Here is a 24,753-nt window from a genome sequence, read left to right as displayed (position 1 = left end):
CTGCAGGTGTTTCAAACTAGACTCCTGAAGTCCCTGGATGAGGAAGTCCCGGATCTGGAGTCATTTAGCAAGCTGTGCACAGCAGATCTCGCCCAAGGAGTCAGGCGCAGCATGGGCAACCTGGTAGTGCTGCAGCAGCATGTGTTGCTCACGCTCACAGAATTGTGTGACTCAGACAAATCAACGCTGATTGACGCCCCAGTGAACCCCTAAGGCCTCTTTGGTGATGCCGTAAGGGTTTTCTCAGAGAAGTTTGCGGAGGCGCAAAAACAGTCTAAAATTATTACCCACTTCCTTCCCAAGCGGGCAATGCTACCCTTCAGGCAAGATCAAGGTCATTTTCAGCGCAGTGGGCAGCCCCTCCGCTCAAAGCATGCTCCATGATGCTGAGCCGCCGATGCGTCAGAGACCTAACAAGAAGTCCTGTTATGGCGCAAAGCAAGTTACCCGCCAGTCCAGGCGCCCAGCGGACCAGAAGCTTTGCGGACCAGAAGTTCCTGAAGGTTCTGTTCGGAGAAAGAGAGCAATGTCCGTGGAGAGAGGCGGACTGCCTTCCAAGAGAGCATGTTTCTTTTCACCGTTCCCCCCATGAGTTGCAGCGAGTGCAGAGAAATGTTTGAATGTTGTTTTACCACTGCAAAGGGTTGTAATAAACACAAAAACAAACATACCTCAATATCAGAGCTCTTTTCCTCCTCACCACTGGAAGAGTCACAGCAAAACATTTGCGTCTCCGATCACCACAGTGGCCTTTCGTTCTTGAATGATCGAGGTTGAGGTCATTTTCAACGCAGTGGCCAGCCCCTTCACTCCAAGCATGCTCCATGATCCTGAGCAGACTCACAATTCTGATATTATAAATCACAATCGCAACTAACTCAATTGTGAGAAAAAAAGCCAGAATTGTGAGATGTAAACTCCCAATTGTGAGAAAAAAACCCTCAGAATTGTGAGATAAAGTGTCAAAATTATCTTTAATTTATTTTTATTTTTTTCCTTGTCAGAAACAATTTTCCGTATTTAATAGCCAAATCAACAGCAGTAATGTTTATACTGGAAAGGATCTGAAATCAAAGACTACAATTAGTGTGGGGAACTACACGTACAAAACACACACTCGTTGTTCTTGCTTGCAAAATATGATTTCCTAGAGTAGATGGTTCTATGTAGTAATCTAGCAGATTGTGTTACCCTTTCAGTCACTGCAAGGAATTAATTACAGGAACATTACCCCATAAGCTACCTGTCACGTTTATCTGCCTTCACCTGTGTGTGTGCACTACACTCCCCAGAATCCTCCGTGGCGCACACCTGCACTCACTCTCTCATCATCAATCATCAGCATCACCTGCACTCCCTCATCAGTCTCACCCTTTATATTCAGCACTCACCCTTCAGTCATCGTCTGGTCTCGTTGATTCATGACACTCAGACCTTCTACATTACCTACCTGCATACTCACCGTCGATCCCGATCTTCTTCAGAGAAACTTCATCATCTTCATCTGCAAAAGAGAGATAGACTTGGTTATCATTCAGTTAAGCTTCATCTGATTATCTACTTCCTGTTTACTCACCTTTCACACTGTGTCCAATCCATTCTGCTATTAAAATATCAAACCTACCATCTTGTCTGCTTCGTGTGTGCAAACCTGACACTACCAAAGGCACAATGACGATGACGCAGGACCTTTTGCCACACCTAAGTACTTCTTAGTAACCACAAAACTTTATTTTGCTTCATTTAAAAGTTTGCAGATTTGGCCGTTTGAATATTTGCAAAAAGTGCAGGTCACTGACTCCAGCAGCATCAAATAAGACTTATAACTCTGTGTTCTTCATATTTTGGTTTTGGAGATCTAATATATATTTAACGTGTACTTTGCCACATGGAGTTATGAAGAAAAATGAAGTCTCGGATAAATATTTGATTATAAAATATATCAAACCTAGAATCTTTATTTTAGCACAGTTCATTCATCAAAATTCAATTGATATCCTTTATTATATATTTTACATCAAGAACAAAATTAGCCATCTCAACCGCCACATTCAAAGCATTGAGCTTGGCAGAAAACGAATCTAATATTATGGGCTGATTGTCAGTGTTTTCCAGGAAAACAGGAGAGAAAGTGTGGCACGCTGTATTTAGTGGGGTCTTCTCCAAGTCGGATCTGTCTTCCACCAGACCACAGCCACAGGTTTGCCTAGCAGTGGTTTGGGGGTAAATATCTGGAACCCATCGGTGAGCATATGTCAGGTCAATGAGACAGTCCTGCCCGTCATGCTCTAAGGAAAGAGCCACAGCATGCAGAGAGCTGCAGAATGCCTTGACTGCCATGAGAAACTCAGAGTGAGAGACGCCCAGAGCTGCAGCTGTTGTTGTAGCTGTGGACTGATTCTGTAAAGTAAAATGACAAAACATTTAATATAGCAGCAAGCAGAAATTACTGGGCACACACCAATAGTCAAAACCTGGAAGACTTATTCACCAGTGGTTCTCTTGACATTTTCCTGTGTTTTTATAATGAGGTTTTTAAATTTATGAGTAAAATAAAGTCTGTGGTAAACCTAAGTTGACGATACTTGGACGTTTTGTTTTACAGCGTAAAACACACTTACTCCCCAAACATTCTTATCTAGTAACTTGTTAGAAACAAGTTTTTTAAAAAATGAAATCAACATAACAGCTTCAAAATACACGTTTTCGATATGGGTGTGTTTAATTTATGTTGTAGAAAAAATGTCCAAGTATCGTCAACTTATGTTTACCACAGACCTTATTTTACTCATAAATTATAAAAAACTAATGTGTAATGTGGAAAATCTTGAGGGAACCACTGGCGAATTAGTCTTCCAGGTTTTGACGTCATCCACACTGTGGCATGAGGATTGTAAGGTTGAGCATATGTAACACCAAAGAGCAGGTGGGACTTGAGGTCTTAGATTATAGTACACTTAATAACACCTTTAAAATTAAATGGCTGATAGAGTTTTTGAAGAACAGAGAAAGTATTTGCAATGCATTTCCTAATTATAGATTTAAAGGTCCCCTATTATGCAAAATTCACTTTTGCATGCTGTTTGGACATAAATGTGTGTTGGCAGTGTGTGTACACAACCAGCCAATAGTGATAAAAATCCACTCACTCCTTTTTTATTAATCCCCATAAATCATCAGCAGTGTCTCCCAACGACCTGTTTTCAGAATGCTGTTTTAGTGACGTCACTAAAGCCACAGGCCCCGCCCACGAGTGTTGACAGACACTGCCGTTTCAACATACACCCGCCCTGATCGAGTTCACAGCTGCTGCACTGACGAGAATGTCTCCCAAGCGTTGTAGGTGTTGTGTGGAAGTGCAAATCTGAGGCAGCCAAGACGAGGTGGAATTATTTTGTTTTTAAAGAAAATGCTCCCTCAACTCTACCGAAATTCGTTTATGTACTTGCGCACTTCTTATAACTTACTGTGTTTACTCAGCTCTTACGGTGATTTTCTGAAGTAAAACTGACGCTTCATCTTTTGTGTGATGTACAATAAACTTTATTAAACTCATCAGTATATGTTTGATCATTATTCGGACCTGGTCCGAAACAGCAGACTTGTAGGCTATTAATAATGGATACATACAAGCAGATGACAAATACGTTATAACCGTAATTAAACTACTAAACTATACCTGTTCCATCTCTATACAGCACTCTGACTCTGTAGGCATTATTGTCCGACTCGAAATGAACACCGTTAACATTACTGAGAGTTTGTGATATTATCATCATTCCGTGAGATGAAATTGACCTATGGCTAAGCCACGCCCCCTCCACTCACTCGGACAAACAGTCAACATTCGGTAACAGGCGCTATGGCAGCTGTCACAGTAGGAGACATTTCACAGGAGGGAATTGATGATTTTTGGAGACAGAAAGATTATATATCATCTCGAAGTCACCAAAGGGGCCTTAACTATGCATTGGAGGGTTATATTAATAATTATTATATACGCGCGTCCTATTCGCTTTGGACGCGCGAATGGATTCAAAATGTTCAAGCGTCGAACTAGACGCGATATGCACGAATTTGGCGCTCTATTTGCGTTTGGTGTGAACGCAGCATAATGAAAAGGCTGCAATGTCAAGATTGCAATGCTGGAATATGTGTGTGTGTGTGTGCGTGTCAGAGAGAGAGAGGCGCAGGCGCGATGGAACAGTGGAAACAAAAACATACTCCATTTTGTTCATACAGGACATCATTAAAACTGCAAAGTGTTTAGCCTACTTGTATTTGTGTAAAACACAACATTGTGCTTTTGTCAAACTGTAAACTCTTGTCAAACTGTAACCTACAACTGTCACCCAACCAAAATCACACACACACACACACGCTGTTTAAAAGCAAAAATGACAAGAAAAAACAATGAATGAAAACGAATGAAAACTGACTAACTGCAATGCATTTCAATGGATGTGGAAGCAGAGAATGTCCGAGTGTATTGGGTTAGCTATGCGCACTGTGATAGGCTCATCGCGTTTGGGGGCGTGGCTTAGCCATAGGTCAATTGTCCTGAGCGCCAGCTCATGAAGCTCCGCCCCCTGTGCCGTCCAGCAGCAGCTTATTTGCATTTAAAGGGCACACACTAAAACAGCGCGTTTTTCTGAGCCCCAAAAAATGACAATTTAAACATGCTGTAAAAAATGATCTGTTGGGTATTTTGAGCTAAAACTTCACATACACACTCTGGGGACATCAGAGACTTATTTTACATCTTGTGAAAAGGGGCATAATACGGGACCTTTAATACTCTTTTTGTTGAAATGCAAATTTTCTGTTGACAAAATTCCTGTTAAATTGGCCAGCTTTCACAGACAAGCCCTGCTAGCATGGAAATTGGTGTGTAAGCACAATTTTTCACCGCACAATTATTTAATATTGAATAACAAAGACGTATTATTTAAAAACAAATCACTATTCAATCATACTTGGCTCAATGAAGGGATTATATTAGTAAAACAGTTGTTTAATTCCAATGGATATTTGTTATCATATACTGAATTTCTACAAAAACTTAAATTATCAGTTAAACCAAAAGAGTTTGCTATTGTTCTTGACGTGATTCCAAAGAGTGTGATGTTACTCTTAAAGAACTCTAATGGAGTGGAAATCAACATGGATGATCTTTGTGGTAACGTTTTCATTGATAATGTTAATGTTTTAAAACAAAAATGTAGCAATAAGGATATAAGAAATGCTCTTTGTTCTGTGTCTTTTCCTGTAGCAATATTCTTTTGGTCTTCTTTATTTGGTAATATCTCTTGGGTCAAAGCATGGAAATTGCCAAATAAGTTTTGTGTTAACAAAATTAAGGAAGTGTCTTACAATTCAAACGATTTAAGCTTAATATTCTTACAATTTAAGCTTAATATTTCATATACCTCTGAATTTTGTGCACTAGAAAAATAAGCTATTTTGCATCAGTTTTTTCACTGTATGTTCTCAAGATTATTTTGGAAAGATTTAGAAAACTTTATTAGTAGAAAACTGAAGTGCATGATAGAAATTAGTGTATTTGATGTGCTTTTTTTATACTAAGAATGACAATTTGTAAAAGAACAACATATTATAGAGTTATTTATTTATTTTTGTTAGGAAAATACTATATACATAAAAAGAAGTGGGCTCAATGCAAACCAAATTTTTCACATTTTAAAAATGACATTAAATTATATGTAAATATTTTGGAACAAACAAAAAAGTGCTGAAAACACGTAATGCTTTGAAAGCACTGGATTTTATGTCATTTTTCTATTTCTGGCAACTAATGTTAATGTGATAAAATGAATATGTAATATTCTAAAACTTAGTCATCTAGTAATTAATACTGTAGAAATGCAACCGAATGTGATGCGTAACTCAGTGGAACAGAATACCATGTGTGTGATGTGGGTGGCCAGCAGTGTCTCGGTGCAGCCTCCTCCAAGCAGGGCGTAGGGCTCCCTCAGAGTCAGTCGCAACACATGTTCTGCTCTCTGACATGTCATCTGTCCAACAAATGAAATGAAATGTTCATCATATGAGAGAAGTGAAAGAGGGGATTCATGCAGTAAGTTTGAATAAATAAATGTGAGTCCAGTGAGTCTAGAAAAAGTGGAACTTAAAAATACAAGGAACAAAATAAAAAGCTTGGAGAACTGAGAGGGAAGAATGCACCCAAAATAAACCTGACAGAATGGTACGGCACAACCAGGGATTGTAGAGCGGGGCAATAGATTGAACCTTCATAAAATACACTATATTGCCAAAAGTATTGGGACACCCCTCCAAATCATCAGGAGCTCAGTGAATTTAAGAGTGGTACTGTGATAGGTTGCCACCTGTGCAATAAGTCCATGCGTGAAATTTCCTCACTACTAAATATTCCACGGTCCACTGTTAGTGGTATTATAACAAAGTGGAAGCATTTGGGAACAACAGCAACTCAGCCACGAAGTGGTAGGCCACGTAAAACCACAGAGCGGGGTCAGCGCATGCTGAGGCACACAGTGCGAAGAAGTCGCCAACTTTCTGCAGAGTCAAAAGCTACAGACCTCCAAACTTCGTGTGGCCTTCAGATTAGCTCAAGAACTGCGTAGAGAGCTTCATGGAATTGGTTTCCATGGCCGAGCCCCTGCATCCAAGCCTTACATCACCAAGTGTAAAGAGTCGGATGCAGTGGTGTAAAACACGTCGCCACTGGACTCTAGAGCAGTGGAGACGTGTTCTCTGGAGTGACGAATCACGCTTCTCTGGCAATCCGATGGACGAGTCTGGATTTGGCAGTTGCCAGGAGAACGGGACTTGCCTGACTGTATTGTGCCAAGTGTAAAGTTTGGTGGAGGAGGGATTGTGGTGTGGGGTTGTTTTTCTGGGGTTGGGCTTGGCCTCTAATTCTTAATGCTTCAGCATACCAAGACATTTTGGACAATTACATGCTCCCAACTTTGTGGGAACAGTTTGGGGATGGCCCCTTCATGTTCCAACATGACTGCGCACCACTGCACAAAGCAAGGTCCATAAAGACATGGATGAGCGAGTTTGGTGTGGAGGAACTTGACTGGCCTGCAGAGTCCTGACCTCAACCCGATAGAACACCTTTGGAATGAATTAGAGCGGAGACTGCGAGCTAGTGCCCGGTTGCATAAAGCACCTTAAGTATGAGACTTAAGGCGTGATTTCCCCTCAGCTAAGGGAATGACTTAAGGATGTTGCATATAATCCCTTAAATAGTTCTCTTAGTTAAGGGAAACCGTTAAGTGTTTCACGACAGTGACAAAGGTTTTTCCGCTATAAAATTCTATTGCTGGTATGGACATGTTATTTGTTAATACAGATAGCAGTAAGTTTCACAGAAAACAGCATAACATGGATAAGGAAAACAAAAAAGAAAATCAAATATAAAAAAGAAGGACCAGACGAGACAGAAACTCAAATTGATAGTTTACTCAAAATTCTGTCGTCATACTCACCCTCATGTCGGTCTAAACCCATAAGACTTTCATTCATCTTTAGAAACAAATAAAGATATTTTTAATATTCACCTATTATTTCTGTCCATTTATTGAAAGACATAAAAGTAATCCATATGATTCAAGCTGTTTCGGAAGCTCAAACGTGTGCGTCATGCGCAAGATCAAACCTCATTGGTTCCTGCGCTTGCACGCACGTTTGAGCTTCCGTTAACCATATAAGATGTGCTTTATGTGTTTATATGTGAAAAACCGGCAAAATTAAAATTTGTTTATCATATAAAGCGGCCGATCGCATCTCGTTAGAAGACTTGGATTGAACTTGCTCGCTCCGTGAAACACTGAACTTGAGGTTTTCCAAACCTTATGTTATACTTAGGAAAATGACAGTTAAGGGGCTTAATGCAACACTTATCGTGTTTTTGCAACACTCTTAAGTATAACGGAAACCTAAGTGCGTTCTTAAGGGAAAATTACACTTAAGGTGCTTTATGCAACCGGGCACAGGCCTTCTCATCCAACATCAGTGCCTGACCTCACAAATGCGCTTCTAGAAGAATGGTCAAAAACACCCATAAACACACTCCTAAACCTTGTGAAAAGCCTTCCTAGAAGAGTTGAAGCTGCTAGGACCCTTTGCAGCTAGGCCAACTCCATATTAAACTCTACGGATCAGGAATGGGATGTCATTAAAGTTCATGTGCATGTAAAGGCAGACGTCCTAAAACTCTTGGCAATAATAGTGTATCAGTGATGATTTGACTGCCGATATAAAATTGTGCATTGTGAATATTGTGATTTTAATGCAGCTTTTATTTGCCCGTTATGTTTCCTAAAGATTCTTTTTTGTCTCATGACTAGGGATAATGAGAGCATTAAAACAGATGTTTCTAAACACATCTAAGACAGATGTTTTTGTAAGCTTGATTCAATTTGGTGAATTGTGTTTAAGTTAATTGGCATACCTGCCAACCTTGGATTTTTTGAAACCTGTGGGGGGGGGGGGGGGGGGGGGTCCATGTGATCATCGAATCCATAGGATTAAGGATCCATAGGATTAAGTTAACTCAATACAATATTTCAACTTTCCTCATCGAGCCCAGGCCGTTTACCTTTACCGTTTACCCAGGCCGAACTCTTCTTCTTTTGCTGTTGCTTGATTTGAGGACTGCGCGTGCAGAGGCGTCACCAGGTTTTTGTGTAGTTTAGAGTAACAAATCGTACCAGCGTACTTTGAAGTCAAAATGCGTATCCGCTACACAAAATGCGTACATGTTGGCAGGTCTGAATTGGTATAAAAACGGTTATTCACTGTAAAAAAATATTTTTTGGTGAAGTAAATACTACTGAAAAAAAAAACAATGTAATTTACATGAAAAAGTTAGTTCAGGCAAGAATTAAAAAAACTAAGTAAATTCCATATCAGTACTTAATTCAAGCGAGTAGAAATGAAAGCGTAAATATCAACTCAATAAAATTAAGTAAAAATTACTCAACTTTTCTGATACTGGGGTTCCCATCATGCACTGGACCTTGAATAATTAATGAGGTTCATTTTTCACTGGTTTCCAGCTGTATTTACACTGTTTTATCATTGCTTTTGTTGTCAGGATTAGTAACTTGCCAATTTGTGACATTTCGAGTAAATTTTCTGCTCAAAATGACACATTCAAACACAAAAATGATCCATCAAATGTTACCGTCATTGTGTATTGTCTACCAAGTATTGAGGTCTTTGCATTCACATGATGCTTAACATCTGACATGATATAGTATAAATTACTTAGATAATCTAAGTAAAGCACATACTATAAATGACTGGTATAATTCAATATTATTGTTTGAGTCAAATGTAATGCAAAGGAAATTTCAACTAAATCGATATTAATCAACCTTTAACTAGCCAAGATAAAATTACTTATTTTCTTTGTTACTTTCACTTAACTAGGTTAAGTAAAGTTTACTTAATTCCATATTCCAAGTAAATTTAACGTAAAGATTTCTAATTAAAGCTACTGATAAATATGTTTAGGTTTTTACTTGGCAAATCTTTGTAAATTTACTAGCATTTTCTGAGTGGAAAAAGTTGCCTAGCTTTTTTCAAGTAAATCCTACTCCAAATTTTTTTCAGTGTTGGTGCATTTAAATGAAAATAATTAAATGAACACATAAAAATCTTGACTTTTTAACATGTTGGACGAACCTTCAGTTCTTCAAGCATAGTTTCATTTCTGTGGCAAAGTACCAAGGTGCTAATTGCAGCATCTTTAGAAGGAAGAAGATGGAGCAGCTCTCTGGATCCACATGACTGGAAACAGAGCCCTCTAACCAGCCCATAAGCTTCAGCCGGGACTGGAGAGCAAGGAGAAGCAACAGCCTGAGCACCTGAAATTAAAATAAAATGAAGCCTCTAAGAATGTAGACTGACATTTCTTTTCAATACTATTGTATTGCACAATGATATTATATTTATAACCATTGTTGGGTGTTACTCATTACTAAGCAATTACTGTAATTTAATTATTTTTCCCTTGAAAAAGTAAAATAAGGGATTACTCTTAATTTAATTACATTTACTTCTGGTGTAATTGCATTAAATACAGTACAGACTACAATTTTATACCAAACAATAGTGGATTTAACTTCGAAATGTTACATCTAATTATAAAATGTATGTTTTTAATTTAACCTTATCACTTTAAATACTTTGGTCAGTTCAATAATAATTTATGCAATTTTTATATTTATTTTTAAAGAATTAAAAGAGCAGTTTCATGTCTATCCTTGTATTGTTCAACTGGTCGAGGTTGATTTTGGATTTGTAATGCAATACTTTTAAGAGATTATTTAGTACAGTAATATAATTACACTGGTGAAGATGTAATTAGTAGCTATTTGTTAATTACTTTTTAGAGTAATTTACCCAACACTGATTATAACCAATAAATGATTCAAAGAAGGCATGGCTTTAAATAATAACAATAAGTAAATACATACACTACAGTTGAAAAGTTCAACAAAAGTACATTCAAAACAGTAATATTGTGAAATATCATTACATTTTAATAAAATAGCTATTCTCTATTTTTATTATATTTTAAAATGTAATTTATGTCTATGATGGCAAAGCTGAATTTTCAGCATCATTACTCCAGTCTTCAGTGTCACATGATCCTTCAGAAATCATTCTAATATGCTGATTTGCTGCTCAAGAAACATTTCTTATTATCAACGTTGAAAACAGGTGGGCTGCTTGATATTTTTTAAAAAGTTGAAATTTCTTTCAGGATGAAAGTACAAAAAGAATGGCATTTATTTAAAATAGAAATATTTGTTTACATTAAATTTGTCTGTCACTTTAGATCAATTTAAAGTGTCTTTGCTAAATAAGTAAGAACGCTAAGTTGAAATTGTGTTTATTTTCTTAGGAAATTAGTTTTCAAATATGTTTTTTAACGTACTTGAAAATGCGTATTATGTATTTTCATAGAAAACCTTTTTCATTGAATGATGTTTTATTCAGAAAAAATGACTAGGTTTTAAATATACAGTCAGAGCTGGAAATACAACTTAAAACTATATTAAACAATTTAGAAAACAGCTATAAATTCATATTCAATTCTATAAATATTCAAAAATATCTACCTGATATCTGGATAAATGGCTCCATTAGGGCAAGTCCAAGCCTCTCTATCACCACCACTCCGTGTTCCCTGAAGTAGTGCAGAAGGACTGGATGCACTACTTTCTGACAAGCAAATAAGCTCACTTTGTCCTTAACAACTTGTTCCCCAAGCTTCAGGAGCTGCTGAAGGAGATCAAGCTCTGGGTCCACTCCCCTATGGATCTCCAATGTTACATCTCCAACCTCAGACATATCACCTGACAGTGATGCACTGAAAACCACCACTTTAAATGGACCAGATCCCAGTCTCTTAAGATCTGCAGGTTGAAGCATCTCAGGGACATCCACCAGCAGTCCAGGGAAAACAGAAGAATCGCTCACCGGTTGGCCCTCAATGCCGTTGGTAACTGTCCTTCCAAAGCAGGCCACATCGGGAGAGTTGCAAGGGATTGAATACAGAAAGGCCTGTGCGATCAGTGAACTGATATGCTGTGTCTCCCTGCTATTCAACATGCAGGCTGGTTTGCTGGTGATCATGCTGCGGGCCAGGGCAACGAGTGAGTCACAGCTGCTGAAGTCTACCGAGACCTTACAACCACAAGAGTCTCCTTTAAGATACATGTTGCATTCTTCCACAAGATGTTTGTATGACTTGGCTGCAGCAACTGTTCTTAGGTTATATTTTTGAGTATTTTCAATAAGTCTCAGCATGAAAATCCCCATAAACAGCCCACAGTCACTGTAACGTGCGGTGTGATGTTGAACAGAAGTTGAGATCAGTTTGAGAAGCGGCTCAGACATATCTACTCGCTTGAGCAGCGCTGTAGAGGTTGAAGTGGTCAAGACGTGGCCCCCAACATTGTTGTGTATTTGTTTCAGTCTGCCAGTAGGTCCATAGGCAGTACTGAGTATATTTCTCAACAGAGCTATCTTTTGGCAGATGTTACTGTCGGAAAGTGGTTCATCTGTGCACACAGCAGGTTTCTTCTTACAAATGCGAGACATACTGTGGTTTCATTCAGAGAAATTCACAGAAGGTTATCGATACAGGTCAGTTGCTTTGTAATAACACTTAGAAATTAATAGATCACATGCGTAATAGTACGATATTATGATTTTATGTAATGATTGATCAATATTGTAGTAGCATAATATCTTTAATTTAAACCAACATCAAGATTTTAGGTTAACATGTATATTAAAGCATACATGAGAGTGTATATTTAAGGTCAACGTTTCTCTTAGTTTTTCAACCTTTTTACCTTTAATAGTTCATTTTAAATGGCCCTGTGGCGTGACTAATTATTTTATAAATAATAATTAGTCCGTAGACAAATAATATGAGGTCATAAAAACTGCTTACGTAGTAACAGAACAATTAGTAAAATGCTGTTTTGGAGTTAAGCAAGTATTTTACGTCAACAACCTTTTAACATAATCTTAATAAACATTATCATACTAAAATTACTTGATGGCATTATATAATTCTTTCATATGACAACTCTTGTTGCTGATTTGTAATTAAAAACAAACTCAATAGATTATAAAACGCGAGGAGACGTGTAAAATTTACTTTACGAGGCTCGTACATTCCCCAAAGTTAAGCTTATTGTTCAACGAACTAACCAAAACATAAGAAAGAAAAACCAAACCGTACGACAATAGCCGAGCAGCAGATTTTGTTTACGTCTTACAACACATGCTCTTATGTGGTAACCAAACGTGCCAGTTAAAAATTATTTAACGACAGAAACCAATAAAATAACCATTGGCTTTTACATCGCCAACATTACACATTCAATGCGGAACTATAATTTTGTTAAGATATATAACATCATGGATATTTCGCAATTTACGAATAACGATCATGACTGTCCGGCAAAATATGTAACCTCCTATATCCTACTGCGTCTCTATGACAACTGTACGCGCTGGGGTCCTAACGTGACAGGGCAAGTTTCAAACCATCGGCGGGAGAAACTGATTCAAGCTTCTTTCATTACCGCTATTTTATCGTTATTTTGGACAAATTTTAATTACAAATATTAATTTTATATATTGCCAATTATATCTAATCGACCCAGAATGTCATAAGAAAAGTATGTGAGCGCTATTTTACCACCATTCCTGCTTTGTGTTTTGATTTGGGCTTTTCTTCAGCTCCATCCAGCTGCTTCTGTCACAAACACGTGCGTATTTCACTCTACTGATTTGGGTTTCATCACTGTATGTTCTCAGCATTAAAAATGATTTAAGTTTCATTAGATGTGGAGATTTCGACCAGTTCCTTTGTTGTTTGTGGTTGTTCAGCGCTTTCTCTTTGATTTTTTTTGCAGTTTCATCAGAATGCAGTCCTCTAAATTTGTGGTTAAGGTATGTGGACGTATTTCTTTAATCTTTTGGTCATTGCTGCAGTATTTTAGTTTAACTTGATCGTTTTTAGTGTTATTAAATGTGATTTCTGCCGCCACATGAGAAAAATTCAAGCTTGTCATAATTATTACCTATAAAGTCGAAACTTTTTTTATTGCAAATGAAAATTTATAGATATTAACAGTAATAAATAAATAAAATAAAATAATTAATTATTAAGAGGGGCATACGGACATCACAAGAGGTTATAAGAATTACACCACAATATAACATTTTGTCAATATGAAAAATTAAAGGACTCAAGGATGTTATACGTTTTCGAAACCTTTGAGTTCCAAGGTTTGACATTTCCTTATAGAGTCGAAACTTTTTATGTCATAATTTTGACTTTTATCTAATCACTTTAGACTTTTTAAATGGCCTTTTTGTCATCATTTCACATTTTCATGTCATTTATTTCAGCATTACTTATGTCATAATTCAAAATCTTTTACTTTTATCTAATCATTTGGACTTTTTATGTCATCGTTTCGACTTTAATTTTTGACTTAACCATATTATGGCTTATATCATAATTTCAACTTTTATGTCATAACTATGACTTTTATGTCATAACTATGACTTTTATATTTTTATTTCAACCTTTTATGTCATAACTGTGACTTTTTATCTTTCACTTTTATCTAATCAGTTGGACTTTTTATGTCATAGTTTTGACTTTTATTTTTGACAACCATATTATGGCTTGTGTTATAATTTCAACTTTTATGTCATAACTATGACTTTTATGTAATTTATGTCTTTTATATTTTTATTTCGACCTTCTATGACAAAATGAAATCTTGTCCGGTTTCACAGACAAGGCTTAAATCTAGTCCCAGACTACAATAAATGTTTGAGCTGTTTTAACTGAAAGTAACTTGCACTGACATATATCTTAACATATGTCAGTATCATTGTTTTGTCTCAAGATGCACACCAGTAATGTTTTTTCTCTAAGGCACGTTTATAAAAGACTACTAAAATGCTCTATGCCATATCACCCAAGACTGGTTGCCTGCTGAAGCTAAGCAGGGTTGAGCCTGACCAGTACTTAGATGGGAAACCTCCTGGGAAAACCGAGATAGGTCTGACTGCAGAACCGCAGAACCATACGTCATAGCAGTGTGAGGACGACAGCGCCAGCCTAACAGTCTGGTGCCGGAAGTGGGCGCGGCAAGGCATTGCGCTACTTCCGTGTTTTGGAACGTTTTAAAGTTTAAAACAACGTTATTATAAAGACTTTGTTTTAAACGATTTAATTGAAAAGATATAATTAAAATTTATTAATAATATTATAAATTGAACAAAGCTTAAAACAAAAAATAAAGCTTGAGAGTTTGAACATTTTACTTAGTTGAAAATAATTTTAAATAGTCAACCAACATGGACCATACACAATAATATGATGGACTGAAAACACACAAAAAAATATTAATTTAAATAAAATGATTTTTCCCCTCTGAAATATAAAAATAAATCACACACTGGCTGTTTTCTAATTAAATAAAAATACAAAATGCTCCTGTAAAAATTATCTTGTCTGCTTCTATAAATGGTGTAAGCTACGTGGTAAATTCAACCAGAGTACTCATTTTGTATTTAAGTTCCATTTCTTACTAAATGTCTTTTTAAAAGTATGGAGAAATTTAATGAGATTTAATGTTATGTCATTTTTGTTCTTTATTAGAAGTTATCCATTACTCCAGTCTAACAGATTAAAGATATATGTATGTATGTATGTATGTGTGTGTGTATATATATATATATATATATATATATATATATATATATATATATATATATATATATATATAATTTATATAGGTCTCTCTCTCTCTCTCTCTCTCTCTCTCTATATATATATATATATATAATACACACAAACACATTTTAATCCATTTTCTGATGTGTTATTGTTGAAATATGTTACCCAGAACATGCAACTTTATGTGCCTACAAAGCATACTGTAGATGTCATTACTTTATTATTTCACAAATTCTCAAAAAAACGAGCACGTAGAGGTATAGATAATTTAATTCTTAAACGAAATCCTGCATTACAAACATTTTCTGATGTGTTATTGTTGAAATATGGTAACCTGAATATGCAACGGTATGTGCCTACAAAGCAAACTGGGGGTGTCCTTTGTTTATTGTTTCACAAGTTCTCAAAAAAAAAAACAAGCACGTAGAGGTATAGATAAGTTAATTCTTGAACGAAATCCTGCATTACAACATTTTCTGATGTGTTATTGCTGAAATATGGTAACCTGAATATGCCCTTCCATGCAACTGTATGTGCCGACTGAGTAATTAATGATTTCATATGCTAAAAAGGAGGCTGTACAGGGCTAGATAAACTTTCACTACAGAGTATGCACACACAGCATATATTAATCTCTTTAATCAGCGGTTTCTGTGTCTGAAGGAGCCAGAAAGACGACACTTTAGTAGAATATTTATCACCTCAAACCAGCGATATACCTAACCACTTCTACAATACTGCACTGCCATAATCATTTATTACAAATAAAACAAATATATTGAACATGTAAAACAATTAACAGTCACAATCTTTTATGAACAAACAAGTTAAACCTTTTACTGTCCTTTTACTGTCTAACCTGAACTCCGTACACTTCCGGCATCAGACTGTTAGGCTGGCGCTGTCGTCCTCACACTGCTATGACGTATGGTTCTGCGGTTCTGCAGTCGGTTATTATTGGGAAAACCAGGTTGCTGCTGGAAGAGGTGTTAGTGAGGCCAGTAGGGGGCGCTCACCCTGTGGTCTGTGTGGGTCCTAACGCCCCAGTATAGTGATGGGGACACTTTTCACTTTCCTTCGGATGAGATGTTAAACTGAGGTCCTGACTCTTTAAAAATCCCAGGATGTCCTTCTGAAAAAGAGTAGGGGTTTAACCCCGGCATCCTGGCCACATTTGCCCATTGGCTTCTGTCCATCATGGCCTCCTAATCATCCCCATACATACTGATTGGCTTCATCACTCCGTCTCCTCTCCACCAATAAGCTGGTGTGTGGTGTGCGATATGGCTGCCACATTAGTGGTGTTCGAGGAGATTCCCCCCTTCCATGTATAAGGCAATTTAAGTGTTGAGAAAAGCGCTATATAAATGCAATGAATTATTATTATTAATTGAACTAAGGCCTAATCCTGGTTTAATCTAAGCCCTGTCTGTGAAGCCGGGCACTTTCTAATTTTTAATGCATAACAATGACTTAATTTAATTTCTTATTTGTGATTTACCAAAGCATGATTTTTTTTTCTTATGTGGCGGAAATGGGCTTCCGTATTATAAGAAACCTAAAGGGATTTGTAGAGTCTCAAGAAGATCAACTTAAAATTCAGAGCTGTTGAATAAATGTAACTACCTCATTTCTAAACACTAGAGGGGGTAGTTGCCTCAGCAAATGAACGCTATCAGCATGCAGCTGTCTGAATGTATTAAGTTAGTAGTTTACAGAACAGCTCCCACTTTTTCATGTTCTTTGTGTGTGCTCATTACATGTTTTGTGACAAACCATGCTAAAAAGAAAACGTCCAGATTTCAACATAGCGTTACGCTGTATTATATTTTCCATACCACCTCAGTCACTTTCTTTTACAATACATTAGTTTGATGTTTATAATCATGCATGCATCTATCCAGCTGTATGTCTCCTCGGGCCGTGTTTCTCGGCAGCACAGATCATGCTGGACCGGCCCTGTCTATTCATCTTCAGGCCAGATGAATGTCAATGAATGTCAGTGCTAATACATGTCAGATGTTTCTATTAAGTGCTAGAAAAGCTCTGGGTCTCTGTCTTTGTTGATGTTTCATATAGTGAAGGCTTTAACTCTAGTTCCTGGACGCTGCTGTGGATCACTCACATCCGTGTTTAGTGCCAGACTTTGGCTGCATATTTCTCTCTTTCTTTCTTTCTCACTCATCATTTCTCCCGTCTTTCTGTTTTTCATTGTGGGAGAGCACCACTCACCAACTTCACCCTCCCAGTCTGCACATAATGATACTGTTATATATGTTGCTCTCCCTGAGAAAGGAACTGTCATGCCCAACACTGTGACCACAGGGAGACATTTAAAACGGGGAGGCAAACAATACCATCAACTGGCCCAGTTCTCAGCTAAACTCTTGTAGGCGAGCAGAAGACCTGTGTCAAGATATTACAATACTTTTATTCTTTTCTATCCCAGCTGAAAGGGATAGTTTATCAAAAAATGAAAATTCCCTCAAAATTTAGCCTTATGCCGTTCCAAACCCACATGCCTTTCTTTCCTCTGTGGAACACAAAAGAAGAATTTTTATAAGAAGATTTAGTCTACAAAATGAAAGTCATTGATTGTATGCATAAAAAAAGTCATACAGGTTTGGAACGACATGAGGGTGAGTAGATGATAACAAAATGTAATTTTTTGGTGAACTATTAAGAAAACTGTAAGTACAAACAAATCTGTAGAAAATCAGAAAAGGTACTGGTAATTTTCTGGTAGGACATTACCTGGGAAAAATCAATACAGAAAATTCCTTCATATTACCACTGTACATTGTGCCCTATTTTTTACATTTTAAAATGACTTTTATAAGCCACTCGTAGATTGATTGTTTGAACATCCTGACACAGCAACATTAAGTTGAATGTCATGTTTCCACGGTGCGGTGCAGTTAATGTCGGAGATGAGATACTCCCACGTAAATTGACTCATGCTTCAAGTCGAGGCCCTGACTTAACGCCTCAGAAGACACTGAATATTTACACAAGACCTGCCACGCCACTCTGCTGTTATACCCATTTGGTGCAGGAGATGATGGGAGAGCGTGATTCTTTGTTTTTGAGTATGAACATTAAGTGCTGGGTAGTATGACAGATGTCTTGGCTCTGGTTTATGTGCTAGGTCGACTTCCCTGGTAGATACGGACCACACACTTGGACCTCCAAGCATCCTGTTACTGTCATCGGATCAAGGAAATATGTTGTTATTTCTGAAACGCAGAGGGAAAAATGGGATGGATGCAGCTTAACAGACATGGGAGGATGTAATAGGATTCTAATCATGTCGTTTTTTGGAAATGTCCAAGAAATATTTCAGTTTGTTAAAGATGTTTAGATTCACCAGCTTGGTAGTTTAGCAGCATTTATTTAAAAAAACACAGTGTAAAGAAGTGGAGGAATGTTTTTTTTTTTTTTTTTTTTTGTCTCCTGATAGCCTACTTCCTTTTTACTAGAAATCTTGGGATCTTTCTGATATTGTTCAATTGTTTGTAGAGCTTTACCAGGTGATATTCTTGCCTGTTCTTGTAGTTGGAATTTTGCTTCTGGGTTGTGTCTTTATAAAAAAAAGAAAAGAACTCCATTCAGGTGTGCTTACAGCCAGAGATTAACTCACAGAGTCCCTAGAAATAAAAGCCAGCTTAGTCATAATCATGCTGATTTATTAGTGGTTTGAGTTAAGGTTTTCAAATCCCCTGACCCTAAGCAAGGACTCCAGACTAAAAAAAAAATGATTAGGGACTTTTTGCACCTGTAATACACATTTGGAGATATATATATATATATATATATATATATATACTCACCTAAAGGATTATTAGGAACACCTGTTCAATTTCTCATTAATGCAATTATCTAATCAACCAATCACATGGCAGTTGCTTCAATGCATTTAGGGGTGTGGTCCTGGTCAAGAAAATCTCCTGAACTCCAAACTGAATGTCAGAATGGGAAAGAAAGGTGATTTTAAGCAATTTTGAGCGTGGCATGGTTGTTGGTGCCAGACGGGCCGGTCTGAGTATTTCACAATCTGCTCAGTTACTGGGATTTTCACACACAACCATTTCTAGGGTTTACAAAGAATGGTGTGAAAAGGGAAAAACATCCAGTATGTGGCAGTCCTGTGGGCGAAAATGCCTTGTTGATGCTAGAGGTCAGAGGAGAATGGGCCGACTGATTCAAGCTGATAGAAGAGCAACTTTGACTGAAATAACCACTCGTTACAACCAAGGTATGCAGCAAAGCATTTGTGAAGCCACAACACGCACAACCTTGAGGCGGATGGGCTACAACAGCAGAAGACCCCACCGGGTACCACTCATCTCCACTACAAATAGGAAAAAGAGGCTACAATTTGCACGAGCTCACCAAAATTGGACAGTTGAAGACTGGAAAAATGTTGCCTGGTCTGATGAGTCTCGATTTCTGTTGAGACATTCAGATGGTAGAGTCAGAATTTGGCGTAAACAGAATGAGAACATGGATCCATCATGCCTTGTTACCACTGTGCAGGCTGGTGGTGGTGGTGTAATGGTGTGGGGGATGTTTTCTTGGCACACTTTAGGCCCCTTAGTGCCAATTGGGCATCGTTTAAATGCCACGGCCTACCTGAGCATTGTTTCTGACCATGTCCATCCCTTTATGACCACCATGTACCCATCCTCTGATGGCTACTTCCAGCAGGATAATGCACCATGTCACAAAGCTCGAATCATTTCAAATTGGTTTCTTGAACATGACAATGAGTTCACTGTACTAAAATGGCCCCCACAGTCACCAGATCTCAACCCAATAGAGCATCTTTGGGATGTGGTGGAACGGGAGCTTCGTGCCCTGGAGGTGCATCCCACAAATCTCCATCAACTGCAAGATGCTATCCTATCAATATGGGCCAACATTTCTAAAGAATGCTTTCAGCACCTTGTTGAATCAATGCCACGTAGAATTAAGGCAGTTCTGAAGGCGAAAGGGGGTCAAACACAGTATTAGTATGGTGTTCCTAATAATCCTTTAGGTGAGTGTGTATTATATATATAAAAAACACCTTTAATTAAACCAATTTTTTGGGGGGGTAGAAAAAATACAGAATTGATGTTTTTTTCTTTTCTTTTTTACAATATCATAATTCAGAACGCATTAATCCCACTGAACGATTTACTGGCTGACTGAGTAATAAAATGAAAAATAATATAAAAATAGTTCAAAAGAGTCATTTGTTCATGAAATGTGAATCATAACTCATATAATGTGCTCATTGTTGCATGGAGCAAACACTAGCATACACTTTAAAGATCTAATTAAAGAACACCGCCTCATGAGATATATGACAAAACCATACGTTTTCAGTTTTTTTTTGTCTGCATTGTTATTTTTACAGGAAAAAAATAAAAATGCTACAGTAAAAACCTGTTATAAAAAACTTTGTTACATTACCTTTTATTTTTCTTATTCAAATTTATTTATTATTTATTTTTTAAATGGTTTAACATCACGTTATATGTAATTTTACTGTAAAATGCTGCAAATGTATGGTTTTTCCAATGAATTACCATATAATTTATAGTGGAAAAAAGGTGAAAAGACATTCCCTGCGTTTATATAAATATATTTTTTTTTCTTGTTTTTGTTATCAGTAATGGTTAGTTAATATTTATTGCATTATTTTAGTGTAATGTGTGTTACCCTGACATTGTTTTGACCCTGTGTACTGACCCCAGTATTTTCTACTGTGAATTTCAAGCAACTACTGTATTTTTTTACTGTGAATTTCAGGCAACCACAGCTGCCTTTTTTATTTTTATTTACTGTAAATTTTAACAGGATTTTTTTTTTTTGCAGTGTAGATTTCAAATGATTTAGTCACCTTTTGACTATTTTAGTTGCAGTCTGGAGCCCTGCTGCTATATTTAAGAACTTAAGCTCATAACTCATCCCACATTAGATTTGATATGCTGCGAATTTGAACGATGTCTCAAATCGTTTGGCTTATTGAAGAGAGGTGTGCTGCTATGTCAAATGCCATAGACCTTCATTGAAGGAGAGGCCTGAGCCATATCTAGAGATCAGAATATCTTAGAGAGCTGGGGGTGGGCAATTTTTCCTTGAGCCAGTAAGAAACCACCGCAGAACACCTTAGCAACCACATAGCAACCCTAGCAGCCACCCGGATCACACTAGCATCAGTGCGCTGAGTTTTGCATGCAAAAATCTAGTTAAACTTGTTTGTGCCTCATGGATCTCTTGCTGACAGCGCTAATGTTGACCCTCTTGAAGGAACGTCAGGTGACTCACGCCATACAAAATCAGCAAGTCAAGACCAAAAATGTTAACTTTTAACAGGCAACACCCATAGATCTAAAGAGTTCCCTTAGGCTCCGGAGACTGTTCGTCGACCTGCGACACTCTTACAAAGACAAAGACGGAGCTAGACAGAGGGGGGAGTTTTATTGAGTGAGACTGCTTCTGCTGCCCTCTGTCTCTCATTCTCTCTTTCTCTCTCCCTCTCTCCCAGCATAAAACATCTGTGGCTGGTTAATGTTAGCCCTGGAGCTAAGTGCAGAGAAAGGGGGTCTGGTTCTCACACCAGCGATAGCAGTGGTAAAAGGGCAGGGATGTGTGGTGGTGAACAGGCAACTGCTGCACAAACGCTTCTGGGCCGACTGCCCGACACTAATCAGAGTGAGGGCAGGAGAAATCTCAGTTAGGGAGGGTGAAACTGATAAGAGAAGGTAACAAGGGAGCATCTTGGGAACTGCAAGTGATGCAGAGCAGAGCCAGGAGTCCAAAAAGCCGAAAGCAACCCGGTTTGCCTCATGTGTTTTCTTAGCGATTGGGAGTAGAAAATAGCACAGCTTAGCCGTGGACTTTGGTCAGAGCGGCAGGGACTGATTTGGTACTGTTCTGTTTTACTGTTTGTTTGGTTTCAGGGCCTGTGTAGTGTGTTTTTGGCAGGCCATGCTGATCAGATAAAGAGTGAAAGGTAAGAACGAGTTTAATCAGGAGGTTATTGGCCTACAGAAAGCCTCAGGTGTATTCAACGAGGATCAACAAACGAAAGGATGTAGAAAAAGAAAAAGCTGTTCTTTGCCTCAAGCCCTATATACAATAATATAGTGAAGAGACTGAAGACTGAAAAAAAAAGAACTTCCCGAAGACAGTATCATTCTTCCTCTAGAATGTGACACAGAGCTGTCAAGACTGTCATTGCACAACAGTGAAGGATTTTTTTACTCGGCAAACAAAAGAAACTCTGCAAACAAACCTAGATAACATTTCAGATAAATTTAATGTATCTGCCAAGGGATTGTTTAACAGAGGTTGTGTAGCGGGCTAGCGGCTTAGGTCACGGCTTAGGTCCCCCCAAAAAGCTTTTCTTTAAGGCATTCAACAAAACCGTTGCAAAAGTAGGCCTATCTGTTGCAAAACTTATGTTTTAATACCATTCTCTGCAAATACAGCCAATGATTTTCTTGTTTACTGGCATACTAAAAGACTTTGGATGGCTGTAGTATTAGTTATTGTGAAATTTTGCTTAAGAACTATTTTTAGATTTCCAAATCTTCTGGATTATTTCATTCTAGCTTGGTAATGCAACAGTGTTCTGTTTAACTTGCTTCTATTCATGCAAACAGTACAATTGTTAAATGTGCAAAATCCTTTCATCCAATCAAACAGCCAGGTGTGAAAGGATAGTTCATTCACAAATGAAAAGATCTGTCATCATTTACTCACTTTCAACTGTTTCTTTCCCATGCATCGAAAGTCAATGAGGTCCAAAACAAAAAAAAAGTTTAGCAAAATATCATCTTTTGTGCTCCATAGAAGGAAGAAATGCATGCAGATTTGAAACAACATGAGGGTGAAGTAAATTATGACATGATTTTCAGTTTTGGGAGAACTATCTCATTAGTACCAATGGCACTAATCCTTTCACGAACCGAACCTCATTATTCTTTCCAATCACTGTATGTCAAATTGACTCAACTGTCTCAATTTAAAGACAGACCCCCATATTAGGCAAATCCATTTTACTGTTTCTCTCTGTCCCATAGTCACACAGGGCCTGGAAAAGCCAAGCGAACATGCCTCTCAAACACTGGGAAAATTCCTACAGTCTTCTGTAATGGCATATTTTGGATTTCAAAAAGAAAGTGGAGAAAAACAGAACAGCATGCGATTAGTGTGGCAGTTCCAGAGGCAGCGTAAGAAGATGCATTATGGGATCATCGAAGCCAAGCTCCTTTTCACCGCCTGATTGACAGTTCCTGTCCATTCCCTCCTATGCTTTCCCACGCCACGGTAATTGTGCAAGGCAGTGAGCCGAAACCACTGGTCAGTGTCAGAATAGGCACAGCACAAAGACGTGAGGAGAAAGCCGCCCAGTGTTTTCTAAAGGATCTGCTGTCCTCCACATACATGCATACATAAAGATTCCTCTGTTTCTTCTTTTAGCTCTTGTCTCCGCTTGCCCACAAAGGATTAACTTGGCTTCAAACGCTGCATCGGATGAGATTTATCACGGATATTGGAATGAATGTATCTGTAAGGATCTCAATGAAACGAAAACAACCTTGACACAGATCCTAACAGAGTTGTCTCATATGTCACCACCGCCTATATATAGCTGCTTGTCTTTAAAAAACACACTTCCATAGGCTGACACAAGGGGGCAGCCTGTCCCTCAAGTTCAACACGGCCGCCATCAAACCAACCCTCATGTACACAAAGCAGCAATTAGAGGAAAATATGCTTTCATGTCAAAAACAAAGCTATTTGGCAGCACGATTTGGCCTGTCTGTGTGCTAATAATGTGCCGTAATCCTGCTTGACTGGAGATGAATTCGGAGGTTAGAAGCCAAACGAGAATGCTGGAGACGTTTTATTTACTCAGTCGCTGTAGATTCCACCGGTATGGAGAGGCATAAATCATTGCTTATGTGACGAGTGAGAAAGAGACAAGAGTGAGAAAGATGTAAAGAGAGAGAGAAAACTAGTGTAGCCATAGAGCGGTGTTAAACAATGGGCTTTACCCAACTTTACCCAACACACCCTTCTAATTCACTTTCTCACGTCATCCTTTCCCAGCTGGCCTCGGAGAAACACGGACCTAGAGCATTACCGCCTGGCCCGAGCCACTTTAGCTCCTCTCCAGGGCCCACTAAAACACACTCGCTCATTCGTGTTCTATCAGGATTTTATCAGGCACTCTGGAAGTGCTCTAGAATGTGTTCTGGACTGTGTCTTGAAAAGGGGAATTTCTTCTTGTCTGCTCCCCTCTGATGTCATCAGCTCGTTTCTCCTATAGTCTATCCAGCTTGCGTCCCCGCAGCATCAATGCGGCCACATCTAGCTTTGAGCTCAGGTGTTGACATGCTTCAGCGCCGGTTCCTCTTCATCCTCTTGCGGGTGGTCCGGGAAAGGCCTGT

General features: G+C 38.1%; 2 protein-coding genes across 3 annotated transcripts in view; one reads left to right on the top strand and one right to left on the bottom strand.

Annotated features, from left to right (window-relative positions):
• Positions 1–1,925: 1,925 nt before the first annotated feature.
• mkks (MKKS centrosomal shuttling protein) lies at positions 1,926–12,908 on the bottom strand. Its single transcript, XM_084093707.1, has 4 exons — positions 11,145–12,908; positions 9,703–9,884; positions 5,925–6,035; positions 1,926–2,400 (listed from the first exon to the last, which is right to left on the bottom strand). The coding sequence occupies exons 1-4, from the start codon at positions 12,127–12,129 to the stop codon at positions 1,987–1,989; spliced, it is 1,692 nt and encodes a 563-aa protein (XP_083949833.1). The 5' UTR covers positions 12,130–12,908; the 3' UTR covers positions 1,926–1,986.
• A 142-nt stretch (positions 12,909–13,050) lies between these two features.
• The window catches only part of slx4ip (SLX4 interacting protein), a 46,103-nt gene continuing 34,400 nt past the window's right edge, over positions 13,051–24,753 (top strand). The window contains exons 1-2 of one of the 2 annotated variants that reach the window (XM_084093573.1): positions 13,051–13,313; positions 13,461–13,497. In XM_084093573.1, coding sequence (XP_083949699.1) covers positions 13,471–13,497 — 27 coding nt within the window. In that variant the 5' untranslated portion in view covers positions 13,051–13,313; positions 13,461–13,470. The remainder of the gene's footprint in view (positions 13,314–13,460; positions 13,498–24,753) is intronic. The other variant, XM_084093574.1, reaches the window with a different exon arrangement.

Source organism: Abramis brama (genome assembly GCF_963993115.1).
Source record: "Abramis brama genome assembly, chromosome: 19".
Lineage (NCBI taxonomy): Eukaryota > Metazoa > Chordata > Actinopteri > Cypriniformes > Leuciscidae > Abramis > Abramis brama.
The sequence above is the reverse complement of the archived record's forward strand: the minus strand, read 5'-3'. Positions and strand labels throughout refer to the sequence as shown.